We start from the raw sequence: 23,546 nt of genomic DNA on the forward strand, positions 1-23,546 counted from the left end.
TGAAAAATCACTTTGCCAGGATTTCTTCTCCTAGGAAGCTGAGAGGCCTCAGAAAAGAATGGAAACAATAATTACCTGATTGTTTGGGAATATAGTCTAGAAATCATTTACCAACAGGTGAATGTTGGATTGGTTCCATGTGAATTGTTTTTAATTAATGACCAATCACAGCCAGCTGTGTTGGACTCTGAGGAGTCAGCCAGGAGCTTTCATTATCATTCTTTTCTAACCTTCTGATGTATCCTTTCTCTTTCTTTAGTATAGTTTTAGTATATCTTTTCTTTTAATATAATATCATAAAATAACGAATCAACACTCTGAGAACATAAAGTCAAATTCTCATCTCTCACCCCATCATGAAGAGCTCACAACACCACAGTTTCTCTTACTTTGGCTCTGTGATGTGGAATCTGAGCTCCTCATGTAGAGAACAAGAAAGAAGGTCATGGTTTGGGACAAGAGAAGTTGCAGCTGAGCTGTGCTTGAAACACGAGCCCAGGGAATCCATGGGCAGAGCTGCTGTGCTGCCACACACCAGCCCCAGTGTCTGTATGGACCAGCTGTGTTCTGTACCACCACCTGAATCTCTGTTTTCTTTTGTTTGGTACAAACTTCTCACCTCTGGCATTTTAGCTTCAGGAGCTGGAAGAGCAGTGGGGTTTTTGTCATTTTTTGTCACAAAAATCTCAGTAATGATACAGACAGATACCTGAGGTGTTCCTGCCTGCCCACCTTGGATGGAGCCAGGTGTTTGCTGCTGGCTTTGTCCTGCTGAGACTGAGCCCTCAGGCTGTGTTCTGAAAGCACAGGGCACCAGCCTGCCTTATCCATGTTCTCCTCTCTGAAGCTCAAGCTGATCCAACAGTGTGTTGCTGGAAAAGCAGCTGCAGTGACTCAGACCTGCTTTTCCTTTTTGGGGGAAAGCAATGCTGTCCTCTTCTCCTGATTTCCCAAATGATCTCCATCTGGTAAATGAAACACAGGTGTGTGAATTATTTTTGTTGTTTCAGTAAGTTTTGAATTTGAAATTTCTTTGTATAGAAAAGAAGCCCCCAGAGCATGACTCTTTGGCCAGGAAGAAACATTTTCTTGAGGATGTGGCTGTAAATGATGTTTCTGTTTGAAAGGCAACTTCAGCCAAGGAGAAATTACCACATTGTGATATTCAGGTCCTTGGGGGGTTCACAAATCTTTTTCCTCCTTGTCACAGAGGAGCTCGGACTTCACCATATCAAATTCTGAGAGAATCCACGCTCTGTCACCCTACAAAAAACCTTTGTCTCTTTCTGGAGCTGGAATTGTATCTGCAGGTAACTCAAACCTGCCAAACTGCCACCTTGCCAGCCTTTGTTCTAAATGTTTCTCTTCCAGAATTAATTTTTCATTTTTATCCATTAGGAGTTAACACTGGTTTTCCTAGAGCCCAATGGGCCATAAACATTTCTTAAATGTGACTACTCTGAGATACTTTTTGTTTCTTGTGAGGTACATGCAGGTGGATGTCTGTTGGATGGAGCGTCAAGGAGAGTCTCCATTCTGTGGAAAAGTCAGGAATTCTCAGGGAAATCATGCCCTGTGGCCACAGATTGTGCAAGGCAAGTTTAATGAGTCAGCCATTAAGCAGGTGCATTCCTGCTGGCTGTAAGTTTTTATAGGAAAAGGCAGCCATGTAATGTTTTCTACCCTTCTGCCAGCAGTTCTTGGGTGATCCTTTGCTCCTCAAGTCAGGGTGGAAATACCTGTGCTCTGGTGCACAGTGGCTGGTTTGCAAAGGCAGCCTGGTTATTTGAGAATAGCACTGGAAAAAGGAAATTTCACACTTCTGGGCAGGGTAGAAGTAGCTTGTGAGGCAGGATTGTTATCCTCAAAAAGGGGTGAGAAGATTTTTGGTTGGTTTTTATTTTTACAGCTCTTCTAAATTCCCTCTGACATCTCTGGAGGTGTTTTTAGGGAGCTTTTCATGGCTGGGCTTTACTGTAATGTTTTCTAGGTGGAAAGGCTGAAGGGATGTGTTGCATTTTGAGTGCAGGAAGGGAAGGCAAGCTTGGATCAGGAAGAAGCAGCATTTGGCATTTGTTTCTGTGCAAGTTTATAGCTGCCTCCTGGAAACCTGCAGAGCTGGAGTCTGACAGTCTGAGGTAGCAAGGAAATGGTGTAGCCTTGCTGGAGGTGCTGTTTTCAGTGCTGCTGCCACAGATGGGCCCAGGTTACTCTGTTTGGATACACTCCTTTTTCATTTCTGTCTCCAAAGCTGTGCTTTGTGGTGGCTGCATCCATCCACTCTCAGATCCTCTGGCCACTCAGCTCTCAGGTGAAATTTGGGGTTGCTGTTGAGTTTGCAGAGTTTCTTCTGCCAGTGCAGTGGTACCAAAGTCTTTCCTCAGGATGTAAACACTCCGGCCTCCCTTGCAAGGGAAGCCCAAGCCAGCTACTGTCCCACATCCTTATAAATAATCCAGCTGCAATTTCTGAAAATGCTTTATTAAAGCGAAGTCTAAAAGCTTGTGTGTTTGCAATGCATCATCTCTCCTGAAAATCAGTACAATGGCTTGGCAGAGTAAAGCAGCTCATGAGGGGAGGGTGTCACTGATCATCCCTGAGCCATGGCTGGGTGCAGTTACAGAGCTGTGGACTTGGGATTGGTCATTTCCAGGGCTGAGGATTTTAGGAAGAGGTGGAACTTTCCTGCAGTGACAGTTAAAAAGAAATTGCTGGGCTGTGGCTGAGGTTCCTGCATTGATTGATACTTGGTAGACTACATCAATTTGAGTCGTGCTCTGAAACAAATGTGGTTCCTCTCCAGCAAAATTAATGTGATCAAATACTGCCCCAATCTCCTACCTGAGGACAAATTACTTTTGCTGCTAGATTTCATTTTCCCAAAACTGATTTATGTGTCTTGGAAGGCTAATAACTTCAGTAAGGTGTGAAATCCTTTCTGTCAAAACTGTACTTGGAAAGCTGAAAGCTTGGAGGGGAGAAGAGCAGGAGCTGTTGGGTCTGTCCTGGAAATGGGGGAAGGAGGGGATCCAGGTGTTTCATTAGCTGGAATGCACCTCCTGCACCCCTTCAGGAGTTATTCTTGTACAAATTTCATGGAATAATGGAATAGTTCCCATTGGAAAGGACCTTAAAGCCCATCCAGTGCCACAGGGGCACCTTCCCCTATCCCAGGCTGCTCCCAGTCCCATCCAGCCTGGCCTTGGGCACTGCCAGGGATCCAGGGGCAGCCCCAGCTGCTCTGGGAAGGAGAAGTCATAACTGATTTTGGGGGAGGCAGGTTGAAGCTGTGGGGTTTTCTTTCCTACTGGTTTTTGAATCTCAGTGTTAATGGTGAAACTTTTCTCCTGATTGCTTCAGCCTTTCCCTTGCCTATTGACTTTTCCTTTCCATTGGATTTGTTGGGCTATTTTCCCCATTTTAATTTTTCCTTCTCCTCTTCCCAATCCTCTCAAGAAGATGGACTCAGGAGGGCTGGGAGCTGTTACCCTCACTCCTCTGCTGTTGGCTCTGGCTTCAGTGAGCAGGGCTGAGGGATAATTGACTGTCAGGGGCTGAGGTGGGAACAGGTGAGGAATTTTCCTACAGCATCTGGTGGGTCAGGATGTCTTGATGTACTCTGGCAACGTCCAACTTGGCTTTTTAACAAACACACAGCTCCAGAAAGCTCTTTGAGCTCTTAGTGGCTCCATCTCAGCCAGTCTCTGTTGTTTTTATGCCTAAATAGTGCCTCCTAAATACAATTTTTTTTTTCAGAAAATTTTCCTGCATAGCAGTATATATTTAAATTTACAATTGACATTCTGCACTAATTCATGGGCTTACCATGTCCCAGTAAAATTGTTCCAATAAGTGCCTGTGACCCCTTCTCTGGTGAAAAATTAAACACCCACTGACTTATTGAATTACTGTTCTCCCTCTCACATGCATTGTGAGGCCAGCTTTGACATCACAATGCTGCTTCAAGTGTTTTATCTGCTCTGGATCCCCAAAAGATCTACAGAAAGTTCAGTGCTGGGGGGCACCCAAGTGTGGGAGGTCCCTTTTCCCCAGGCTGAGCTGCTCAGTGCTTTCAGTCTTGGAACCATGAGCTAATTAGGGGCTGGAAAAACAGGAGCAAGTCTTTGTTCTCTCCTTTTGGTATCTGAAAAAGGGTGCAAGAGTTGGGATCTTCCAATTCTTATATGCATTATCGGGAGCAATCTAGGGCGTGGAAAGGCCAGGGGTGGACAGCTGGTCTCAGTTTCCTTGGAGAGCAGATTGGCAGAGGGTCATGGTCTGGGGAAATCAAACACCCACACTGAGCCAGAACTGGTGTAACTGTGAAATAATGTTGCATTTCTTCTTCTCACCTGACCTGCCTGGTCTCAGTTTGGATGGAGCCTGTTTTGGGTTGGATGTGGTGTTTTCCTACTGCGTTTGAGTCTCTCTGTTGACTCTTCTGCTTAAACAAAACCACCTATGAATTGTGGCATAAATAAAAGTAGATGGGTCATTCTGTTCTGGGAAAAAGCCCCAACTGTTTCATTTGTCCAAGGGTATTGATTCAACCTCTGAAACTACAGAGCCGTTCTGAGCAAGAATTTAAGGTAAGCTTGGCTTATCTCTTGGAAACATAAATGCAGTGTACAGATTTCCTTGTAGCTGTAGTGCTAGAGCATCACGATAACTCCAAAATAATGAAAATAAGCAAACATAAAATGTGTTTGTTGGTTTTTTTTTCCTTTCCCTCTGGGCTGCTTTGTTGTACCCTATAAAAAATAATCTTTTATTACAGTAAATCATTGAGGAATTGGGATTGTTTCTTATTGTAAGCTGTAGTCACATTGGTTGATGGGAGTTTTATACTTGATCTCAGTTTTATTCCTTGTCCTACTGCAAACTGTGGTGTTGAATTTTTTGTTGCACAGGACAAGATGCTTATTTTTAATCTTTCAAAAAGTGAGCATCAGCTTTCTCAAGTGATCTTGACTTCAGTGCCTGGAGTTGTTAACCAAATATACCAAATATCATGGCACTTCTGATTTAAAAAAAGAAAATTGTGAGAGATTGAAGAAATTGCAGATGGAAAATTCCACTTCCAGAGGGATTTTTTAATTGCTGTGAGATAAGAATGCTCTTTATTTTGGGGTGATTGTGAGAACTGGCTGCTTTCAGCTCTCTCAGGCAGTTGGTACCCAGTGACCACTCTGGGTAAACATCCCAGCAGAATCAAGGATGGAGCTTACTTGGACAAGGCAGATAATTTAGTGTTTCTTAAGGCTCAGGCAGAGTAAACATTTATGCAGTACTAAAGCCAACAATCAGAAATGTTGTAAAAAATCTCTTCAAGCTCCCAAGTAAACGCTGTGGGGCTTAATTTTCATTTTGGTTGATGAAATGATACTGGCAATATTTCCCTTCCCCAGTACATGTTAGGAATATAAAGCTGGAATTGAGATGGGGAACCCTAGAAAGGGCAGGGATAGCTCCTTGGGGAAAGGAGCACATGCAGATTTTCCTCTGCATATGGAACAGAAATTCATCCCTGGAGACCAAATGGGAACATCAGGTTTGTGTAGAGTGGAAATAATTTAAAATTTGAAATCAGAGTTGTTTTTCATAAGCAACTCGTTGTTCAGAGCTGGAGAGGATTGGAGGATCAGTGCTGTGAGCTGCCTGCATTCTGTTAACATTTGAATTTTAAACCTGTTTATTTGAAAAGGAATAAGCAAAGCCATGATGCCAATTTTAAAAGGAGCACAGATGAATATCAGATGGATGCTGTTTGGATGGATTCACTGTGAACACTGAAATTTGTGGTGTTTGCCCATAAACCAGGGTGGGGATGGACAGACAGCCTGTGGCTTTGCCACCTCCACCTTCTCTTGTGCTCCATCCCACCTCCCTTGTCTTAAGACAAAAGTTTTCATCTGCTAGGAAAAAACCCACTGTTAAGTGATTTGTTAACAATTTTTCATTGCTTTTTTACTGTGCCATGAAGTCTTCAGGGCCTTCTCCACCACCTCTTGCCTTAAAGACACTGAGCTCCAGCCCTCAGAATTATCTGCTGGATATTTGATGTGTCTTCCCTGCCTCTTCCTCTGTTCCCATCCCAAATTGTGCATCCCTCCACTGTGGAACCCTGACCTGCAGCAGGTGGGAATGGCCTAACACACCACACACCTGAGGGCTGTTGGCACAGACAAGGCCCAGGATCCTCATTTTTGGAAGTGAAGGCTTAGCAGAATGCTGTGGTGGCATCCTGTGTTGCAGAAGCAAATAGAAAACAACAGTTGTGGCTTTATTTTTGTATTCTGTGGTTATTCACTGCCTGGGAATATGTGAGTAGAATGGCAAGAATGGGGAATAAAAGGAAAAATTAGGCTGCTGCTCCTCTGCTCTGTGGGGGTTTTTTGGGAATTCCTTTACCATTCTGTTCCCAATTTTAAGGCTGACCTTATGAATGAAAAAATTGCATTTGCCTCCTGAGTTGAAACCTTTATTTCACAAGAACATGCAGCAGATTTTCTTTTCAAAGGCAGCATTTACCCTGTGCCTTCAGTGCTGTGAGCCACCAAAATTGCTTTGCCTCCTGCAGCTGTGTGATGAGGTGATGTTTCTGTGGTTCTGGTCTAATTATATTTAGATTTGTAGCTCTGCTTTCCCATTTTTCTCTGTTCTGTTGGACGTGTCATGGGGTATGGATTGGATTTTGTAACTTTGACACTTTGGAACTTGCTCTGTACTTACAGTTGCATATAAATGTTTTGCTCCAGGCTAGCTAAAAAAATGGGATTTAAGAACAGTAGGGTTTTCTTAGGAAAATTTAAATGCCTGGGTTGGGTTTTGTTTGATAGGTTTGCTTGTTATTTGGCTAAATTTGCCTTTTAAAATCCAGCTGTGACTTTGCTTCTGGCCAAATGCCTCTTACCTGCTGTGGTTGCTTATCAGGTCTATTGCTGTCTTCCATGCCTTGGAAATTGAGAGATGGGGTGGGCTGAAAATATTTCATGGAATCATGGAATGGTTGGGGTTGGTAGGGACCTTTAAGATCAGTTCCAACCCTTTGCAGGGCAGGGACTCTTTGACTAAACCAGGTTGCTCAAGACTCATCCAGCCTGGCCTTGAACATTTGCAGGGGATGTGGAGTCCACAGTGTGAAAAACGCCAATCACTTGGGTTTTTTTAATTTTAAAAGTTTAATGAGAATAAATTGGTTATAAAACCAGCAATATAATTAGAATAATAATAATTTGGACAATTTGGATTAGGACAATATGAGGCAATAAAATCAAAGAGTTACAGACAGTCTGGGCACCTCTTTCGGGGCAAAATAAGCCCAAAAAAGGACCCACATTAACAGAGGATTAACCCTTAACAGCAACAGCCTGTTGCATATTCCTACACCTCATCCATGATGCATAAATTCCATTCAAACAAAGGATTCTGTCTGGGCAGTGTCAGCTTCTGCCTCTGAATCCTGATTGAAGCTTCAGGGCTGAGCGAGGCAGGAAGAAGTTTGTTTCTTCTGATATGGAGGAATAAATTCTCTTTCTCTAAAAGAGTTGGGTGTCCTGTGGCTGCTATCTCGCTGTGAATCCTCTCTTAAAAAAAGTATCCTACATAGCACAGTTTCTATTTTAACACTGTTACAACCTAAATCTAGATTTAACACACTACTTAAGAGAATTAATACAGCATAACTTTCTAACATAACATCTATAATATTTGTTTTATATTTGAAAAAGCCAATCATAAAATACACATTTTTCACACACAGCCTCTGTGGGAAGGTGAGATTCCCTCTTGATGAGGGTTTTGGGGAAAGGCTGAGGAATTGGAGTAACTCTGATAAGCAGCTGGATGTGACAGCCAAGTGTGTGCCAGTACCTAACACTCACAGGTATTTAATCTATTTATTAAGCAGATTACGTGCCTCTCTCAGGACAGGTAAGGAACACCCGTGAGTTATTGTGTGGAACGTTCCCTGGTTCAGGCCAGGCAGCCCTGGGAAGCTCTGTGTGCTAAAGCAGCGCTCTCGTTCCGCAGGATGTTCCGGCTGCGCTTCGTGCCCGCGGCGCTGGCGGCGGTGGCGCGGCGTTCCCAGGGCACGGCCCCGCACCCCGGCACCCGGCGCAGGCTCCTGCTGGCGGCTTTCCTCGGCACCTCTGCGGCCACGGCGAGTGCCAGGTTCCTCTGGCAGAGGTAATGCGTGCATTGCTAATGTATTGCCTGCCCCCGGTAAGTACCTGTGATGCTCCTGCTTGTCCTCCTGCTGCATGGAAGGAAGCCTGGGAACACAAACCCTGTGAGGAACCACTGAGGGAGCTGGGGGTGCTCAGCCTGGAGAAAAGGAGACTCAGGGGTGCCCTCTTCACTCTGTACAGCTCCTGAAAGGTGGCTCTGCTCAGGTGGGGCTGGGCTCTTTCTCCAGGCAGCACTGACAGAACCAGAGGTCAAAGCCTTAACCTGCACCAAGGGAAATAGAGGTTGGATATTAGGAAATTTTTTTTACATAAAGAGTGATAGAGAACTGGAATGCCCTGCCTGGAGAGTTGGTGGAGTCACCATCCCTGGATGTGTTTAAAAACAGACTGGATGTGGCGCTGGGTGCCAGGGTTTAGTTGAGGTGTTGGGGCTGGGTTGGACTCGATGATCCTTAAGGTCCCTTCCAGCCTGGTGATTCTGTGCACGGCTGGGGGTGATTCCCTGGGTGATTCTGTGCACGGCTGGGGGTGATTCCCTGGGTGATTCTGTGCACGGCTGGGGGTGATTCCCTGGGTGATTCTGTGCACGGCTGGGGGTGATTCCCTGGGTGATTCTGTGCATGCCCGGGGGTGATTCTCTGGGTGATTCTGTGCATGCCCGGGGGTGATTCCCTGGGTGATTCCCTGAGGAGCTGCTTTGCTGCTGGCCGTGCTCAGGGATGCAGCAGAGCTGGGGTGAGGCGTGGTCTCACACAGGCTCTCTGATGTGGTTTCCTGCCTCGTTTCCTCCCTGCCTGGTGGTCTGTGGTGGTGTGAAGAGAGAACCTTTCACAACTTCTATTTGAAACAGCACATCTGGGCAGGGTTTGCTCCTCTCTTTTTTTTTGTGTGGTCTGCTGGCTGCTTGATGTATGAAATGCAGCAGAGGAGCAGAAGGGGACAGTCTGTATTTGGGTGGGAAGGTAGCAGCACACAGGATTTATGTGCATTTTCAGGGTCAGAGCCTTAGGACACCTCATGGTTTCTGGGGCTCAAAGCTCTTTCCTGTACCTGAGGTGCAAGGGGATGTTTGGGCTTTCCTGAGGTGACTCTCACTGCACCCTGGGGCTGTGCCATGCCTGGAGTAAAACAGGGACTCCCTTCTCTTCCCTCAGTGTGGCACCAGCTCTGTCACTCAAGCACATGACTGCTATTAGAGTCTAAAACTAAAGTATTTGCTGAAAGCCTGTGTTCTTTTCATTCTGATACTCAGGTGATTTGTTGCTGGTTTCCTGCTCACCTGTGGCTGGAAGGCTTTAGTTTTAATGCAGTGGGAGAGAGGTGATGCGAATTGTTCTGGCTGTTCCTCAGAGCTGTCAGAGCTGGCTCTGTGCTAAGAGGAGCTGCTCAGTGGAGGAAGAACACTGTGATCCAGCACAGTGGCATTTGGTGCTGCATTTTGGTAATGATCTGCACTGATGCAATCAGTGCAGTGCCTCTGAGGGAATGGCCAGGATAACTCTCCTTTTCCAGCAGGGAGAGTGGGGTTTTTCCACTTCAAACCTTGTCCTCAGCATGATCAGAGAGTCAGTGGGACATCATGTCCTGTGTAAAGCTGTCCCAGAGTCATGGAGTTAATATCTCCCTTCTCTAGCAGGTTCCTCTGCTTTTCACACCAGCTACATTTTCAGTGCTGGTGTTGCTTTTATCAGGAGGATGGTGCTTGTGCTGTGTGGAGGGCTGGGTCAGGGAGGGATTTTTGGCTGCTGGAGAACTTTGCTGTTCCTTGGAGGCCCTTGGGCACCTTCCTCAGCTGAGAGCACTGATAGAAACCAGTCAGTGAGACACAGCTCTCATCAATCTGGAGAGGCTGACTTGCTGTTATTACTTGTTTTACCTTGCCTTGCTCTGTCTCCTTCATCTTTTATACATTTATAAAGCACTAAATAGAATTGTACAGACATTCAAGTATTCCTTTCCTATCTGAGCCATGAAATAAATCCTCAACGTCAGCAACTGTAAAATAAAAGTGCACCCAAGCTTACAATATTAATTTAATTACTTGGCACAAATCTGCTGAATTAAACAAGGAACAAAACTGATATGTTTGATGTAGAAAATTTTTCATACTGACATCTGTGGAAGTTTTAAATGGACTTTCAAGTGGGCATTTTAGCCTTGTTTAAAGAAATAAGGGATGAAGTGTAAATTTCCTTTTTCTTTCTGAAAGTGGATATTAGGTGATCAGTAGAGTTTGAGAGCAGGTGAGTACAGAATGTTTGCAATGACATCCTCAGTTACTCAGGTATGTCCTGAGTTAGCACAGGAAGTAGCAGTAAGTATAATTAATTAGTACTAAGAGATAAATATGTAACTATTTCTTTACAGTTAAGGCATTGAAGATGTACCAGGCCAGATCAAGAAGCAATTGGAAAATTTAAGTTTCTTGGGCTAGATGATGATGGTGGAGTGAAGAAAGGCAGGAATTCTCAGGTGCAGTTTGAACCCAGTGTATTTCAGGTGGATTCTGTGGGTTGTGCTCTGACAGCAGCAGCAGCAGCCAATGCTGTGGTAAGGAAGCTCACACAAAAGGAGAGAAGAAATCAAGGAGTGAAAAGAGATGTATGGAAAAATCCTCTGGTTGTGTGAGGCAAGGCAGATTTAATTGTGTCCCCCTAAGATGGGAGGTGGGTTGGTGGCATCTTTGTTCCACTGCAGGTAAGAGTTGGTCTTGTTGCCTTCCCTGCCTCTGGGAAGTCCTGCTGCCTGTTTTTGGGGAATGAATCTCCTCTCAATTATTATACAGCAGGAGTAGCTCATGCTGCTCAGCTTTCCTGTGGCAGGGAATACTTGAGCAGTGCAAATAGCTGAGCTTAGAAGACTGATGAAGTTTACCCTTTCTCAGCAATAACTTAAACTCTGAGGATTTCCAGCTGGCAAGAGAAGCAATAAAGTATCTGGGCATTGGCATAATGAACTGAATTAATTGAAATTAATCTTGGTGCAGTCATTGGCTACTCTAAATGAGGCACTAATGTATGAGAAGTACTAAATCTCACAGTTTGTGGCAAGCTTAACGGTTATAAAAAATATTCCATTACTGATCCTGGTGTAAAACTTGTACTTTCTAGTTCCTGATACCCATTTGGAGTGTTGGGAAATGGCTGCAGATCTGTTCTTCATGTCACAACCCTTCTTGGCTGAATCTGTGGGCCTCTGAAAGCCCTTAAATTGGCATTTTGGTGCTGAAGCTTGTTAATCACTCTGACATTGAGTGAAGGAAGGGAGCAAAGGTACCTTTGGGGGCACAGAGTGACCTCTGTAAGCAGAGTCTTACCAGTGCTGCTCCTGACAGACTGAAAATACCCAGTTAATGATCCTTTTCTTATTCTTCTGTGAATAAATTAGTGGTGAGAGTAAGGGTAGGACACCTGTGTTGCTCTGGAAATTGCTGCCTCACATGGAGCTTGCTGGAGCCAGTCCAGAGGAGGCCAAGGAGCTGCTCCATGGCTGGAGCCCCTCTGCTCTGGAGGGGCTGGGAATGCTCATCTGGAGAGGAGAGGGATTGGGATGGGGAACTTGGGGCCCTTCCAGTGCCACACAGGGCTCTAGGAGAGCTGGAGAGGGACTGAGGACAAGGGGAAATGGCTTCCACTGCCAGAGGACAGGATTAGTTTAGATATTGGGGAAGGATTGCTCTCTGTGAGGGTGGGCAGGCCCTGGCACAGGGTGCCCAGAGAAGCTGTGGCTGCCTGGCAGTGCCCAAGGCCAGGCTGGACAGGGCTTGGAGCAGTGGGAGGTGTCCCTGCCCATGGCAGGGGTGGCACTGGAGGGACTTTAAGGCTCCTTCCAAATCAAGCTGTTTTGGGATTCTGTAACTCTGTTTAAGAATGCAGTGATTTTTTGCACCAGTGTCCCGAGGGCTTTAGAGTAATTTGCCTAGAATACATTTTTAATGGAAGAATTGCTGGATATATCTTATGCCAACTGAAACAGAGACTTCAAAAAATCTCTCTTGTAGTAAAACAAAGGAAACCACATAAATCATAGTCAAGAGGGAAGAAACCTGTTTTATTGCTGTAGATGTGTCTGGTACAACTTAACCTAATGTATGGGAGAGAAGATGAAAAATTGGAGGTATTATTCATGTGAGTTTATTTTTAGAGCCCTCGTGTGCTTACATGTCAGGGGGATGGAGTGAGCTGATCTCTAAGGTCTCTTCCAACACAAACCATTTTGTGATTTTATGCTTTTTTAATTCTTTGTGAGAGGTGACACACTCAAGAGACTCTCCTTGGGATTGCTGTGCTGAGGTTTTTTCCTAAGACTTCAAGACACATTGGTCTGGGAGTGATGTTTTGAAAGAACTCAGTGTTCTCTCCAGTGGCTTTTGGCTGACCACTGAGGGATTTTCTCCATGGACATTGGGGAAGGAAAGGATCAGCCCTGAACCCCACTGTGGTGAGCTCTGTTTGGAAATGAAAGCAGCATCTCCTGGATTAAGAAATAGCAGATTTCTGCTCATAGGGATATTGGGGTAATGTCAGGACACCACAGCATTAGGGTGTCATTAGGGTGGCTGCCTTTGTGAAGTTCTTGCCACAAATTCATTGTGCCAGTTTATGTTGGTGTTGAGTGTGTGAGAGATGAGGAGGGAAGCAAAGCAGTCAAGAGCCCCGTGAGTGTGGCAGCACCCTGAAAACTCTCCGGTGAATTCCCTATTAAAGTTTCAGGTGACTAATTTAGGTGCTGAATGTGGTTGAGCTGAGGATGAGCCACAGCTCCTTCTGAAAGTTCTCCTGATCCGTGGAGGTTTCCTGTTTTTATGAATGTCATGTCCTAACTTGCTGTTGCATTGCAGCATGAAAGCCCTGAAGTCTTCAGTGGCTTTTAAACCTCTCTGGGATGTCCCCAGCTGTTCACATATAGGAGAATGGCAACTCTTAAGTCAGCTGAGGAACACATGTGCCAGGCAGGATTCCTCCCTGCTGCCCCTGGGTGCTGACAGCAGCTTTGCTGACTCCTGGGTGCCCATCTCTTCTGTTTCCCTCAGACACTGAGCACCAACTGATAGCTCAATACTGAATACTTTGCTACTGCCTCCAGGATTAGAATAACTGAGCGCTGTTATCTCTGGCACAAAGTTTTGTGAGTTTTTTTTTCATGCTGTTCTGCTTCTGTCATTCAAAGAACAAAAATACTGTGAAGGGAGGGGTTGCGTTTCATTGGAAGAACGGCACGACCTGCAATTTGGAGTGTTGTGCCAATGCCCAGTGTGAGTCCCAGCATCCTTCCTGCATGGATATCCCATGGTTGTATGTGGTTGGCTCTCTTAAGGAATGGTTCCCCAAGAGAGAATTTATCATTGCAGGCCTCTGGTAGCTCAGTGGTTTTGGGGAGGATGAGGAATCTAATCTTACACTTGATTGTTGGCTTTCTCCAAGGAATCAAAGGAGATATTGCTGAGTGGGTGGGGAGTAGTGTTTGATTCAAATTCAGTTCACTGAAGGGGAAAAAGTCAGAAGAGATGAGAATGGTTGAAGCATGGCAGTAGGGCTCAGGATACAGGGCAGGCACACTCTGTGGGGAAAGACTGATGCTGGTCATGGCACACAGTGAAGGGAGGCTTTGTATTTTCATTTCCTTTTTGTGCAGAAGCTGCAGCACCAGGAATTTCATTGGAAAGTCTGCCTCATCAAACAGGGCAGGAGAAGAGAGAGTCCTCACTTGCTGTGGGAAGTCCAGCAGGGTGGATATTTCTGAAGCCATGGGCTTTTGTTTCCTCCAGCCATACTCTGACATCTGCACTGCAAGGCTTTTTTATGTGGGCTGAGTATGGAAGCTGCAGTTGTTGGAAGCCAAGGATTTCAGCAGAGGGAGGTAAAATACACAGAGAGGGTGCACATAGAGAGCTGCTCCTTCAGTGGTTAGTTCAGGAATAGCTGTTAAACCTTGCTTGAGAAGCAGCCTCCAGACTCTGCCTTTCTCCTCAGCTCGTTTTCCTGGATGCTGGGATGGTGATCTGAGTGTGGAGCAGAGTTAATTACCTGGATAAACCAGAGGGAAGAAAAAGCTGCCTGTATTCAAACAGCCTCCGTCTGTATCACTGCAGCAACTGACTTGACAGCCTGATGAATTGAGGGAATGCGTGGGATGTGCTGGAAAAGTTTGATTTTTCAATTTCATCTATCCCTTCCCTGGGCTGCTAGCTGTCAGTCAAGCACTACAGGAGCAAATCTTTCCTGATACAGCTATTCTCCAGCTTGTTTGCTGTGGAACACCTTAGTTGTGGAGATAGGCAGTTGATTTCCTGTTGCTTTTCTGTCCCTTTCCCCAAGAGGTTCCCTCAGAGCTACTTAAGATGGGTGTCCTGCCTGCACAGGGGCCTTCCAAGTCAGTGCTGCTGGTGTAGCCTCACTGGCAGCTGCATTTTTCAGCCAAATCCACATCCCCTCAGGGGTGTGCCAGTGCTGATTAAACTTTCAGGAAAGGCTTCAGGACAGGTGCCAGCATGGACTTCGTGCTCTCCAGAAGAGATCAGCTGCAGGACTCTTCTGGGGAAAGACTTTCCCTCCCTTAAGATCCTTTTGGAGGACCTGGTTTGGGTCCTGTCTCTGGAAGTTTGGTTCAGTGAGGCCATAGACATGGTGCTTTGCTCTAAGGCTCACAAATATATATCAGCAAATTATAGAGACTCAGGGCCTTTTCAGAACAGGAAGTGTGCAAAGCTCCATTTTAATGTAAAAAGGCAGGATTAATATTGCTCTTCACTGAACACTTATGTACTTTATTGCATCAGACCCCTGTAATGGGGCTGTGTTCTGTCCCACTGTGGACCAGAAACCTTTGAATCCCTGTCTGAGCTGATCCCTTCCAGCCCAAACCATTCCATAAATGATAAAGTGTCTTCTTGCCACCAGTACTGCCAGTACTGTGCAGTTTGCAGTTCTTTAGCCCATTCCCATCTGTCTTGTTCTGTGCTGTCAGTGAATTATTGGATGCTGATAAGGAGAGAGTTGTCTTTTCTTTTGGTAGCATTTAAATTAATTGATGGATCACTTACCCTCATTGCTCCTTCTTGGAAGCTGATGTGCTGAGATTGCTGCAAGCTGTGGAAGGTGTCCCTGCCCCTGGCAGGGGGTGGAAGGAGAGGATCTTGAAGACCCCTTCCAACCCAAACCATTCCATGATTCTGTGATTCCTGAGGAGACAGACACAGGCACTTCTGTTACTATTACACAGCACATCTGTGTTTTCCAGGAAACTGGCAGGATGAAGTATGTGTAGCCTTTTGTTTAGAGCTTGGGAGACTTCAAAAATCTTGGTTTGTTTTTGTTTTTCTCCCAGGGCAGCTCTTTTAAAACAAACTCACACAGCTGTAAATGACCGCATTCATAGCTCCAGGCAGTACCAAAGTGGGCAAGGAGCAGCACCTGTGTGTAAGCTGCATACCCTGTGATTAGTCCAAAATAAATCACCAGGAATGCAATGTAAAGGCAGATTTGTTTAAATTATGGGCAGGCTGGGATGTTTCCCTGAGCTGTTTGAGTCCTTTAGAAAGAGAAATAATGTTGTCAAACCGTTGGCTGTGTTGCTTGTGACGCTCCTCAGAGATTATCATTTCACTGATGTTAATGTGGTCTGAGCTCTGTCTCATTCTAAACTGCTTTACAAGTAAAGCATGGGAGAGCCAGAGCATTGTTTGGCTTAGGGATTTATCCTGCTTTTTATTTAATCATCCCATTGCCAGTTGCAGTTCTGAGAGTTGCTCCTGATTCTGAGTGATTTGAAGTGTGGAGTCTATGAGCAGAGTTGACTGAAGATCTTTGTATTTGAGCAGCAAGGGAAAAGGGGTCCTGGGCTCTGCCAGAGTTTTATTTGCACCTTGAGGACAAACAGCTCCAGTTTTGTTGTCACAAATCCTGCAGCACTGGTGTTTAGAAGAGTCATTGGTGGAAGAAGGGGATAAAATAGCTTGTCAGCTCCTGGAGATAGAAAATAAATCAGCTGAGCTGAAACAAAAAGGTTGTTCATCCTGAATCCTGCAGTGCTGATGGTAAAACACATTTCTGTCACTTAATACATCTTTTTGGGGAAGCAGAGGTGGAATTTAGTGCTACAGGAGGTATGATATGCCTTTCTCCCCGGGTTTCTTGCATGTCTGGGTTTTGGGAGAGGGTGTCATAATTCACTGAGTGATTTGGACTGGGAAAACTTACTGTGGCCATTAGTCTGGGGTTTGATGTGGGGTGGAAATTTGATTGCAGCAGGGGAAAGCACACTGCATTCCAAGAGGGCTGGTCACTTCTCTGCTTTTGCTTTGCAGCCCTCCCTGCTGGACTGTAACTGGTGGAGCCTGGCAGGACCGTTTGTGGCACCCCTCAGTCACTTCCTAAACCAGTGTTTTCTTTTCCTGGTGCAGGGCCTATGCAGAGGACTCTGTCAGACACGGCCCGAGGGCAGAGCCAGGGGAGAAGATGAAGCAGGAGGAGGAGGAGGAGAGCAGCAGCAGTGAGGGCAGGAGGGCAGTGGCCTCGGGCGATGAGGAGGCGCCGGCCGAAGGGAAGAAGAAGAAACGCTCGGGGTTCAGGGACCGCAAGGTACCAAACTCGGGCAGCTTGCAAGAGGAAAACTTGCTCTGTACCTGTCTGTGTTTTCTAAGGGACCTCACTCTTCTGGGAGCCTACTTTCTCAGCATGTAGCCATGAGTTTCTGCAGGTTGAAATGTGTGTGTTTGGAAAGCACAGGACACTGATCTCTGAAATGGAGACCTCTTTTCCCACCTCCACTTACGTGTCCAAGGTAATCAAGGCTCCTGCACTGATGGCTGTTAGGATGGTGCATGCAAAGCAGGGAATTGTTGCCCAAGCTTTTAAACCATTTAGCATGTGTGCCTCTGAGTCCATCCAGTGCGAGTAGGAAGAAGTAGAGGGTGAATGTGGAAGGAAGAGTTGTAGGAAAGGTGTACTTTAATTCTTCATTTCGTTATTCTGTGCAAATGTACTTGTTGAAATACAGGCTCAGTCCCCTTTCTTGGTTAGTCCTGGCTCTCTCTTGATGCTTCTGGGTATTTCATTTTCAAGAGGAGGGAAACTTGAGTTAATAAACTCTGTTGTTGGTTTGTGACCTGCCTTCACTCTTGGGAAGTTCCAGGAGCTTTGGGCACCTCAGAACTGGCAACTGGTTTGGCACTGTCTGAAACCACTGTTATTAAAGGATGTGTAATTTTATCTGGCAGAGTCCTCTAACTGGGAGCTGGCAGACAGCAGTATTTTATTTTTTAAGCCCATCTGGATGTCAGTTTTATAGGGCTGTGTTGGATGATGTAATATCTTTGCAGCACCAAAGAGGAGAAAGGAGTTGTGAAGAGCATCTACTCCCATTTTGTTATGACTTGCTTCTGATACTTATTTTTAAGCCTGTGTTCTGGAGATTGCATCTCATTAGCTGTTAAATTGTGGATAGTCATATAGAGTGGCTTAACAGCTTCTCATGAAAAATTAAGAGCTGTTTCCTTTAGAGCTGCTGAATCATTTTGGTTCCTGGTCAGAAAAGATTACACAACTTGAGATTTCAAGTGCTTCGTGGTATTTGGGGCTCCAGACTCTCTCCTGTTGTGACTGTTGGTGGCAGCTCAGTGAAGTTATATAGTGAGATATTCAGAATTGTCCAGGAATGTGGGTTCTTGCTCATTTTCATGGCAGCTGGGTGTCAGGTGCTCTGACAACTTCAGCTCTTGCCAGTACCACTCAAGAAAAGCAGGTTATTGCTTTTTTCCAGTGTTAGCAGATGGAGGCAGGTTGCAAAGAGCAAACCACAGTCCACTTCCACCCGCACTCTTACTTTTGAATACAGTGAGTACAAAGATTGATTTTTGTGTGACGTGGCTGCTGCTGGGCCAGCCACAGGAAGTTTTTTTAGATGCAAGGACTATTGTTCCAGTTGTTTGAGATGTGCTGACCAGCTCCTTCCTTCCCAAACTAGGCAGGAAGGAATATGACCATGATTTCCAAATGAGACACAAGCCAGGTGTGCCCAAAAGATGGGAGCAGTGGCCTGGATCCTTTCTCATCCCAGAGTGCCTTCTCCAGCAATTTCCCTGGGGACAGCCCTCACCATCTTTGTGCCAACACAAGCCTTTGCTCTGCAGCCTCCAGACAGAAGGTGTCTTGTGTGGCCTGAATGCCAATGTTGCAAAAGCTCCTTTAAACGCAGGATGTGCCAGGTATTGTCCCGGTGCCTGCTCGGTGTTTGCTCAGCAGCTGCTGCAGTGAGTCACCCGGAGCTGTTTGAATGTGGCCAGCTCGGATGTCAGGGGAAGGTGTGCCCTGCTCTCCTGACTCAAATCAGGGCTGCTCCCCGGATGTGCTGCTCCCCTGACTGTGCAGCACCCCGGGGATTCTTGACTCCTCTGTCTGTTTGAGAAAACCCCAACGAAGCACCACCCACAGTACAAACTCTTCCCAGCTCTTCCCATAATTAATTTAAAATAGCGTGGGATTTTCCTTGTGAAAAAAATTAAGCCTAATTGGAAGTGTTTAACACTTGTTTGTTACCCTAATGTTGCTTTTAATGAAGGTGATGATTAGTGGTGAAGCTGTAAATTAAGTTTGACATTGCTGTTTTAGATAGTGATCCAGTGAGAGGGGGAAGCTGAGATATAAAGAACATAAAGCACTCTCAGGTGTTGGGATTGTGTGGATGCTTCCCAGGCAAGTGTTGTCTGTGCAGCAGGGCAGAAAAGAAAAAAAAAATTACTTGAGTGCCTCAATATAGTTTGAAGGCTAATGAGCTGTAATACAGGATGGGGGCGGGCTGATGTTGTTAATTAACTAGCTGAAAGTGTTTGCATGCAGCACTAGGGCTGATTTATCAAGATGTACTGGCAGTGTTTGGGTCCTGCAGGTATCTTGCCTTGGGATGTTCCTCGTGCTGAGCCTTCATTTGGGTGTGTGTCACAGGGGGAAGCACGAAGAAAATGAGTCCTAATTAATTTCCCCTGTAAAGATGTGTGCTGCTGCATAGTCAGGGAGGCCCTGGTGGTGCTCTGTGCCTTGAGATGTTAATTTAGAGCTTTATTTTCATGTCAGCATAGGATTTAGGTTTTTTTTTTCTTTTAACCTGAGGCTTAGCATAAACATTGACAGTCTCAACAGCACCTTCACTCTTGTAGAGCAGCAGGGATTACTTACTTGTCTTTCTCCTCCAGTACACACTCTCCTAATAAATGCAAAAAAGGGATTTTTCCCTTTGGGTTATATCATCTTTCTCAAGGTGCCCGATTACCTGAGGCTGCATTTCTGGAGGCAGGAGGAGAATTTTGATTGGTCTTCCTTGCATCAAGGACTGGTTTGTACTAGGGAGAGGTGAGAGGTCAGGAGAGGAGACACTTGCCTGGCATGAATTTCAGTCCAGGTGGCTTTGAAGCAGTGCAGAAACCCCTCAAAATGGTTGTCTGTACCCAAAGACATGGGCTCCTAACTCCACATTTATTTTGGGGGATCGGGCCACCCTTGTTAGCACCCACTTGATGTTCAGCACAGGCACAAATAAATGAGGTTTTCCCCATTTGCAGCATCTTGGCTGCTCCCTTCTTGACCTGGCTTCGTGTTGCACCCAGCCTTGCAGCCAGAGGGATGGGCTGCAACATTTGTCAGTTTTTGCCAGCTGATTAGCTCATTACCAGGAATGATGTAATTGTGGGTTCAGCTGCAGGCAAAGGGGAAGAAGTGTGGCTGCATTTGTTCCCTTCTTGTAGGGAAGCTGGTGGAAGAAGTGAGATTTCAGTTGTGATGAAAGATGTGAGATGCTAAAAAGCAGTTTAGGTTCTACTCTTTTGGTCCACATTGTGCATTTTTGTGCTGTAAGATGAGACAGAAGATGTGATTTTGAGGCCATGTTGTTAGTAAGCTGTTGTTGCTGTGCAAGTAATACTCTAAATATTCTAAACATGAGGAGAAAAGCACCTGAAAGCAGCAAGCCTGAGAGCAGCATCTTGGCAAGGGATTAAAATAGATGTGGAGGGAAGAGCCATTGTGGATATGGAGTCAAGTGGGGTAAAATGAAACATGGTTTTAGTGGCACAATGTCAGGACTCTGGTGCAGCAGTGGGGCCGTTGGGTTGTGCCCAGCTGGGTTGAGGGAAAGCAGTTCATAGTGCCTTGCAAGAAACTTTACCACAGGCTTGGAAGATTTGGTTAATGAGGTTTTTTAGTTAGAAATCAGGCAGTGTTGAAAGGCTGCCATGGATGGAGGGAGCTGGTCTGTGGTGTCTGCTCTTGGCTCCAGTCTGGGGTTTCATACTGCCCTTGTTTTATTTGCCTTCCTTGAAGGTAAAAATACTGAGCTGTTTCTGGCTGATGAAGCTGGGTGGGGTGTTATTCATGAGATCAGGCAGGAGTGAGATATGGCCTGCACCTACAAGTGGAAGGATCACTTTGGCATAAGGAGCTGCCTCCTGCCAGGGGGGAGCAGAAAACAAAGCCAGAAAGAGGTGGAAAAGTGGGTGTCATCTTTTACTTGGAGCTTGGCTATAAAGCAATTTTCCTCATTCCAATGCCCTTAGCTGTGCAGAACCTTGTGGACTGAAGCAATAAAAGTGGGATTAGGTTTGTTGATTAGAGGTGCAAAGGCCCTAGGGAAAAAACCACTTTCTCCTGCAGTGGTTGATGCAAGGACATGGGGATTCTGGAAGAGCTGTGGTGGTGCAGAGAGGAGTGGGTAGAATGCTTTAGGTGTTGTCATTCCAGGGAATGTCATCTGGGGAAAATAAAGAGGGAGGCTTTGCTTTACCAAGGCCTGGCTTGGGGGATTTGAAACATTTGGCTTTTTTTTTTATCCTAGAAGTAAGAAAAACTAGAAAGGGTGTTTTCTGTGTGATAAACATCAGGCTGAGGAAGTTGTTCAGGAATTTAAGGACAAGGCTGAGCCAGGACCAAAGCCAGGAATGATCTACAGCTGCCTTGGCAGTACCCTTGATCTTGCCTGTTCTCTTGCAGCACATCTTTGGTGGGGATTTTTTCCTCCTGTGGCTCTTGGCCAGCTGCAGGTTTCAAGTACATTATGGACTGTTAAACACAGCATATAAGGCAGGAATGAAGAGCTGAAGTAAGGAGGAAAGTTTTCTGTGCTATACATGATGAAGTGTAGGTGTGTGTGCCTTTTTCCACCCTTGTGGCCTTGTGCTGGGATTTTGTTTAGAAAAGCTGTCGTTGTCTTTGATTAATTCCAGCTGTTTGAGGGGAAACTGCTTCTAGGTACAAAAAAAAAATCACTGCTGGCAGAGTTAGGAAGAAGCAGATTGGTGGGGAGGACTGAGTTTCTGGGGAATTCTGCCAATGTGATAGAAAAGAGGAAAAAATGAGCTTGGGTGACTGAGCAACCAGCTGCAGCTCCAAGTGATTTTTTCCAAGACTCTGCTTGAAAGTAAAGGTTTCTCCCAGCCTTCCAAGACTTTTTACTTCATATATTAATCACAAATCAAACCCTTCAGCACTGTGGTTAAGATGTTGGGCTGCTTTAGATTCACAAATGTGATGCCAGTGTGTTTTCTTATGCTCATGTTTTTAAAGCACCTTCAGGGATTTTGTGAATTTGTTTTTCTCCATAAAGAATCTAAATTTATTCATAATAAAGATTTTTAGTGTTTGTTCTTAATCCTGGGAAATCAGCAGCTGATATTGCCAGTTTTCCTGGATATTTAAAGGGATTTTGAAAGGAGCAATGCCAAAAGAGTCCAGAGTTGTGTTTCTGCATGCAACTTGTCCTGTGGCAAATCTCTTTGAGAACTGAGGATCAGCGTGGGGCAGGGACAGTGCACATCTAATGCTGGCTGAATTTCATTTCAGGTGATGGAATATGAGAACAGGATCAGAGCCTACTCCACACCAGACAAAATCTTCAGGTACTTTGCCACGCTGAAGGTGATCAACGAGCACGGCGAGTCCGAGGTGTTCATGACCCCGCAGGACTTTGTGAGATCCATCACCCCCAACGAGAAGCAGCCAGAGAGTGAGTGCTGCAGGGGAGCTGCTGTGGAGAGCTGACACTCCCCAGGCTCTGCTCACCTGCTCTGTAAACTTCCCAGCTCTGATTGCCAGGGCTAGGAAACATCTCCTGAAGGTCTCCTGCTCCAAGCCCAAAATTAGCCTGGGCCCTTTCATGTTTCCCAAAATGCTGTTGCAGTGTAGCAGACCTGGCTGGTGTGAGTTTGGTGTGAGCCCTGAAGAGCAGATGGGATGCCTTTCTCCTATATTTAATAAGGAAATATTACCTTGAACTGAAACACTTCCCAAACCTACAAAAGAGATTACTTTGGCAAGGAAAACATCAGCAATAAAGGCTGGAGTCGATGATCTTAGGGGTCTTTTCCAACCTAAATGGTTGCAAAGGAGTTGAGGCAGCCCCATGTGATGCTGGTCAGGGTAGGGCTCATCTCTGCCATCTTCAAATTCCCTGTAGGTTGCAGACAAACACTTGTGATACCTGAGGGGGTTTTGACAATCAAAAAGTGGGAGAGAGACACCTTGCTCTTGTCTGGAAAGATGTGTCCTTAATATTTGGTGCTGGTGGGGTAGCAGGAGGCTTCTGTCTGCATTTTAGAGATTTTTGTCTCCATTTAGAGGTTCATGTTTGGGGTCTCCATTTAGAGATTCATCTTGTCTCCATTTTAGAGATTCATGTTTGGGGTGAGATGTGGGTGATCATGTTTTTTGATCTCCCACATTATATCTCAAAGAATGAAACAGGTTTTTGTCAAATTAAAACTTCCCTTGTCTCTGCAGACATTTATGAAGAACTGCAGTCCCCAAATGTTAAATATTTGAGTGTGGGGTTTTATGTCCAAATTGTGAAACTGTTTTGATATCTTAGATGACAGCTGCTAATTAAATACTGTGTACCCTTGTGCTTAGAAAATAACAATATGAAGTGTGTGCAGGAGGGAAGAAAAAATAACCCTGGCATTAGTGTTTAAAGCATGTAGGTGAATTGATATTTAGGTTTCCATCCTAAATTTCCATTTTCTCTGGAAATGGCTGTAGTTTCCATATGAATTCATGGCTCTAGGTTACCATCTTGTCTGTCTCAAACTCCTTGAATTGGTTATTAGAAAAGCAGTAGCACCTGTCTGGGAGCTTAAAACCTGAAAACATTCTGTGGTTCATTTCAGCACATCTGATTCTTCTTTTAGTTCTTCCACGTGCTTGGTGCATTTTAGGGTGTGTACAGCAAATAGGTGCAAGAATGCTGAGCAAACACCTCCCTCAGAGACAAGCAGAGGTGACTAATGGGAAATAATTAATTCATCAGTCTTAGCCACTCACTTCCCATTGCATTCCCTTTGTTGTCCTGGCTATTGATGTTGTCCCCATGGTGCCT

At 45.4% G+C, this 23,546-nt stretch overlaps 1 protein-coding gene across 2 annotated transcripts in view; it reads left to right on the forward strand.

Moving 5' to 3' along the window:
- MICU1 (mitochondrial calcium uptake 1) overlaps window positions 1-23,546 on the forward strand; it is a 95,009-nt gene that overhangs the window by 2,949 nt on the left and 68,514 nt on the right. Inside the window, exons 1-4 of one of the 2 annotated variants that reach the window (XM_058810280.1) lie at window positions 7,795-7,885; window positions 8,032-8,187; window positions 16,591-16,768; window positions 22,016-22,178. In XM_058810280.1, the coding sequence (XP_058666263.1) occupies window positions 8,033-8,187; window positions 16,591-16,768; window positions 22,016-22,178 (496 nt within the window). In that variant the 5' untranslated portion in view covers window positions 7,795-7,885; window position 8,032. Of the gene's footprint in view, window positions 1-7,794; window positions 7,886-8,031; window positions 8,188-16,590; window positions 16,769-22,015; window positions 22,179-23,546 lie in introns of those variants that run through there. The other variant, XM_058810279.1, reaches the window with a different exon arrangement.

Source organism: Ammospiza caudacuta, chromosome 9 (genome assembly GCF_027887145.1).
Source record: "Ammospiza caudacuta isolate bAmmCau1 chromosome 9, bAmmCau1.pri, whole genome shotgun sequence".
In the NCBI taxonomy this organism is placed as follows: domain Eukaryota; kingdom Metazoa; phylum Chordata; class Aves; order Passeriformes; family Passerellidae; genus Ammospiza; species Ammospiza caudacuta.